Consider the following 5623-nt stretch of genomic DNA (forward strand, 5'->3'; position numbering starts at 1 on the left):
AGGGATAGCCGGGGCGCGTGCAGAAACAAAATTAGTCTTAACATTAGTCTTACATATAACTTCACTCGTTTAACACGTATGACAGAAACATTGTAAGTTACGAGAACGAAAATTCTCCGCAAATAATCCTCTTAACATTACGAGAGCCGACCCTCTCGTAACTTTAATATTAAGTTGAAAATAACACATTTACACCTACGAATTACAGTTATAGTGATCATTATTTATAATATGAATAAAATGTGTGTTTTTTCTTGAAAAAAAACAGTCAAAATCATTAATATCATCTACCGCTAATAAAACAAACAATACATTTACAAATGGCGTATGGCATTTGTTCTCTTGTTTTTAAAGGGAATGCCAACGCTTGCCACGACTCCCGCCATCTCGCGTTATCAGTGTCGAATTTGTCTTGTTGTGGCAGAATAAATTCATGACCACGTCGTTTTTATCAAATATTATTTATATGTGGTTAGGCCATCATAATATGCATAAATTATGTGATGTAGCAATAAATGTGTATGAATTTGAATTTTGTGATCGATTCTCATCCAATCAGCAGCCTTGTGATGAAGTTATCGTAAGTTTTTCTAATAGCTGCGATGTGTTTCTGTCAACCGCTACTCTCGATAATTAACATTAGTCGTAAGTGTTATCTTAGCATTAACATTAGCATTAACTTCACGATGTTTCTGACAACGGCCCCAGAATCAGATCGCAGTTACATATGGCTGCACAGGCGGATAACCGTGTTTACTCTCTGAACACATTTCTTTCTAACACACCATGGAAACAACACACGACATGTGGAGTGTAAGCTAACACTTCTTTTCAAACTTATTTTTACCCCAACCGCTAAACACACTCTTCCCGACGCCCCGCTCTCCTGGTTTTGCTTACCCCTGTATCTACTCTTTTCTCCGTTCAACCCCTTTCTTCTTGTTCTCTCCTTCAACAACTCTAATTAACGAACGTGGTTGGCACGCTTCGTTACAGGCGTTGCGTTCGTACGTTCGTAGGAATGTCATACTCAAGAGATCCGAGTAAAATGAGATGGAAACATAAAAGCATTAGAACCCGACGCACCAGGAGAATCCGAACGCGGGCACGTTATCCTCGGCTAAACCGCCGATCTTGTTCAATTTCTCGATTAATTAGACGAGCACAACAAAAAACGCTATTGAGCGAATGAGCAAATAATCCGACCATCGCGTATCGACCACAGCGTGGCGCTAGTGCTTTGCTCTGAAACTTGATTTCGGCAGTCACGTGCTGATCGTTAGTGGCCAATCGCTTTACTTGTATGCAGCTTGATCGCGTTCGTCTCACTCTCAGCACCGATGGCAGATATTGTGCACGCTGCTGCCATGGCTGGACTGAAGTCTCGCTCTCAAACCTCCATGCGTCCGTAATTGGCGATTCCATATGTATTCACTCTTGCCGTGTGTCGCGCTCAATGCATAGCATTTAAAGGCGCGTTTCACACGGAACGGTTTTCGACGCCACGCGAACAATTAATTCAGGCGCCCGCTATGCATCGGAGCATTTTGAATGGACAAGAAAAATTAACCGGGGGTAATAAAACAGAGTGAACATAAGACAGGGATAGAGATAATTAGATCGAGAGGCGGAGAGAGAGTGAGAGAGAGGCAAAGAGAGAAGGAGAGAGCGGGGGTAGGAGGAAAGCGTAGGCGAGCGGAGGTAAAAGGAAGTGCCTTAAAGTATGATAATCTGTATTGAATGTAACTGGTTGCACCACGTGCGTCGAAATGGCAGAATGGGAATCAGAACCTAATTCAAGTGAATCTCGATTCGACCTGTATCTATTAGAACACAAATGCACATTGACGTGTATGAACTTTTGTGGAAGCGCATAATGATGAATTGGCAGTAGATGCTTTAAATATGGAGCCGTGGAATGACATAGGCTATATATATGTGAATGTTGAATAAACCATAATAAACTATAACATTCCTTGCACCAATATTGTTGTATTAAAAAATTCTGCGACCTAATAATGTTAACAAATCAACGCATCTTATTAAAAAAATTGTTTTAAAACGTATAAAAGAAATATGAGGCTCTATTATGTAGTATTGGCTATTTTTTATTGAACCAATCTACAAGCGATGTGCGTAGAAAACCGTTATTTATAATCTAATACTGCCCGGTTTTTTACTGAACCTTTATAAAGGGAAAAAGAGTTTTAAATCTTCAAGCCTATTATAGGCTACGATGATAGACCTTCTCGCATGCACAATAACAGGCAGGTTATCTGGTGGCACAACGCCAGACAAATTCCCTAAGATGGAGTAAGAGAGGCGTAAGGAAAGCGAATAATGGGGCGAGAAATGGTGATAGGATGAAAAAGAAGAGAGGCGAATAAAACTCTGGATATAATAAAGAGATGGGTGAATGAGACACTGACAGTGAAGCGAGAGAGAAAGAGGGAGATAGTGTGTGTGTGCGAGAGAGACAGCCAGTCAGAGAGAGAGAGAGAGAGAGAGAGAGATAGAGAGAGAGAGAGAGAGAGAGATAGAGAGAGAGATAGAGAGAGAGATAGAGAGAGAGATAGAGAGAGAGATAGAGAGAGAGAGAGAGAGAGAGAGAGAGAGAGAGATAGAGAGAGAGATAGAGAGAGAGAACGAGAGAGAAAGAGAGAGGAGAGAGAGAGAAAGAAAGAGAACGAGAAAGAGAAAGTGTGTGAGAGAGAGTGGGAGAGAGAGAAAAAAAGAAGAAAAGAAAGAGACGACATGCGTTCACTCCAGTCATACTGGATTATAGAGCACGACGCGTGCATTCAAAGTCAGGGATGCACTCGCAACATGAATTCCTCTCATACAAATCACCAGTCTGGCCGCTCACTGCTGAGTGCGGCCTAACCACTGCAGAGAGCAACATTAATAGCGCAAGTTTCGACTCGACCTACTTATCCTGAGCTCAGCGATAATAGCGACTCGCCTACCGCACAGATACTGACATTTGAGTTCTCTTGAACCGATCTTGATGTGTCCACAGAGCACTGTGGTTACTTAAAGTACGACATAAAGCGTGAATCCCGCTATACCATGCATTCACAAACACAAGACATAGTCGCACTCACACGGCGCATTTCGGTATCGACGCTAAGTCCCGATTCACTATAAGATGTATAAGATATGTTAGCGGAGATGGCAAGTCACGTTTTCGCGAGTTGGCCATTAGCGTTAAGGATATTGGCAATATAGTTGTAATCTAGGTTCGATGTACTAGTCTATATTATAACAAATTGTTATATAATTAACAATGTGTGTATGCCACATATATTTATATGTTATATTTCTGCCGCAGGTCAGCCAGCATCTTTGACAACATGAACGAAGCACAGATTTTTGACTATCTTCTACAGAGAGGTTACGATAAACGGGTGATGCCCAAACTTCCGTCAGGTAATCTCGAACACGTGTAAGCGAATATATCTCAGAAGCAGCAATATATTTCCCAATGATGTTGTCATATACACACAATTTTCCCTGAGCATTATCTAGAGGCCATAATAGAAAATAAATATTTAATAATTTTTAAATAAATAATGTTTAAAAAATAAATAAATAATAATAAATAAAATAATTTTCTATTATGGACTCTTGGCATTATAAACCACGGAATAGACCTTTTGACCTGTAATAGTATTCCAAGCAAGACGTTTGATGTTTAAAGTCGAGTAACCATATTACCAATCAGTGTTTGGCGTCAGTGTTGGCAGCAACGCATGGTTATTTTGAAATAGACGTGCACGTGAAATAAATTTTACTACTGAAAAGTTCTGCTTACGTTGCGTTCATCTCTTGAACACCTAGACTAGGAATAGCATCGCCACACTAGAAAAACTTGAAGGCATCTAGTAGTTTATTCCATCGTTAGTCTGTCCGCGTACTGTAGATTGCGCGTGCTAGGCGTAAGCTAATTCATAAATCTGCGTGCTCTCCACGGATCGTCACTCTATCTCTCTGCACGCGCGTGCGTTCAACACGCTCCCACGCCGAGCTTCGATTGTAGTTAATACTTCAATAAATCGCATCGTAACGCACTCGACCACTTTTCCACAATCATCTCGGCACCCCCAGGAGAGCCGTTTAGCCTGCGTCGCGCTATATAGCGGGCAGCGAAGCGGTGGAGGCGGCAATTAAGGCTCTGCTGGGAGGCTGCGACATTAGAAGTGGGGGTGGGGTGGGGTTCAACACACCTGCTCTCTGATGCTTTGTTTTAGATTTCTTTCCTGTGATATTCGTGGTCGATGCTGGCGCTTTTTTTAGGGTTCACTCTAGTGTTAGTTGTAGTAGAGTGATTAGTATAGATTAGTAGTAGTAGTGCTAGTACAAAGTAAGAAGTATAATGGTTTCTTTTACTAATTCGATAGGTGGCGCTGTGGTAGTTACCGTTGATCTATACGTCCGAAGCATATCGTCAGTTAACGAAATATCTATGGTAAGTGGCTGCCCGTAAAGATGACGATGATAATAATAGTAATGATAATAATAATAATAATAATAATAATAATAATAAAGGTAGGAACAACAGTTACTATAACAACAAAACGGTGGGGGTGTATGGAAGCGCTGTAAAATTAACCAGCGGGGTCCAGCTGCGCTTCTTAGTGCATCCGAGGGCAATTTATGGCTTCTTCTAGGGGTGAACAGTTGGTAAAATAGAAGTTTGAAGTTCTCGCGAATGCTTGCTTTTTCATTCGTTTTGTTGTTGTGTGTGTGTTGATTCGTGTACGGAGGCTGGAGGCGTTAGCCTGATGGCCCTCTATGATGATGACATCCATGATGAAGTCTAAGAAAGGTTCTCACCTTCTACGTCGCAAATGTGCCGCCATCGCCGCCCCCGATCCCGCCGACAATTACGTCATCGCGCTTACATTTATTCAACGAAAATAAAGAACAAAATAACTCGTTGCTTGTTTCTGAAATTGGCATCATTTACCGCCTAATATCGCCTAACACGTCTTCTGCGGTCGCCAACATTACTGATTGGCTTGATTACTTGAGTTGAATTACTCAGTTCTTGCTGATTTTTCTGCAGTTGTGTGTAGTAACGTGCTTGTAAGGATTTGTTTTTGGCAACTCCGTATGTGGAGTTTGTTTGTACTAGCTCTTGCAGATTATATTTACCGCGGGAGAAATTTCGTGCGTTTTCCTCGTAGTAAAAGAAGCAAAAGTGATTGAGCCAACCTAAATAAACATAAGTTGACAAGAACAACATGCGTGATTATGGCGTTAGAAAAACACGTACAGCGCTAAGTACGGCGTTACTAAAGCGAGGTACACGGCCGTGAACTTTCCCGCTGAGTGTAGAGCCTCAGCTGCCGAGTTAGTGGCTATAACATAACTGCAAGGCGCCATCCCATACTACGCAGTCAATATATCGTTAAAAACGGACTCGTTAAGTCAACGAGAAATACAACTAATTTAATTCATAAACTAGAGCACTCGGAGAGCGCAGACCTCCGCCAAGTACAGTGATGATGTCATTGTATGAGCGACATAGAGCTCATACATTGACCTGGTTTCACATTAGTACAGTAGATTAGAAAAAAATCGTTCAAATTGTGAAAAAAGTATGAAAATTGGTACACTT

At 41.4% G+C, this 5623-nt stretch overlaps 1 protein-coding gene across 1 annotated transcript in view; it reads left to right on the forward strand.

The window, feature by feature from the left end:
- The window catches only part of LOC106810717 (glycine receptor subunit alpha-4-like), a 23604-nt gene that overhangs the window by 5084 nt on the left and 12897 nt on the right, over window positions 1-5623 (forward strand). Inside the window, exons 5-6 of the mRNA XM_014814152.1 lie at window positions 3020-3038; window positions 3332-3429. Of these exons, the coding sequence (XP_014669638.1) occupies window positions 3020-3038; window positions 3332-3429 (117 nt within the window). The remainder of the gene's footprint in view (window positions 1-3019; window positions 3039-3331; window positions 3430-5623) is intronic.

This window comes from Priapulus caudatus, unplaced genomic scaffold (genome assembly GCF_000485595.1).
Source record: "Priapulus caudatus unplaced genomic scaffold, Priapulus_caudatus-5.0.1 Scaffold467, whole genome shotgun sequence".
Lineage (NCBI taxonomy): Eukaryota > Metazoa > Priapulida > Priapulimorpha > Priapulimorphida > Priapulidae > Priapulus > Priapulus caudatus.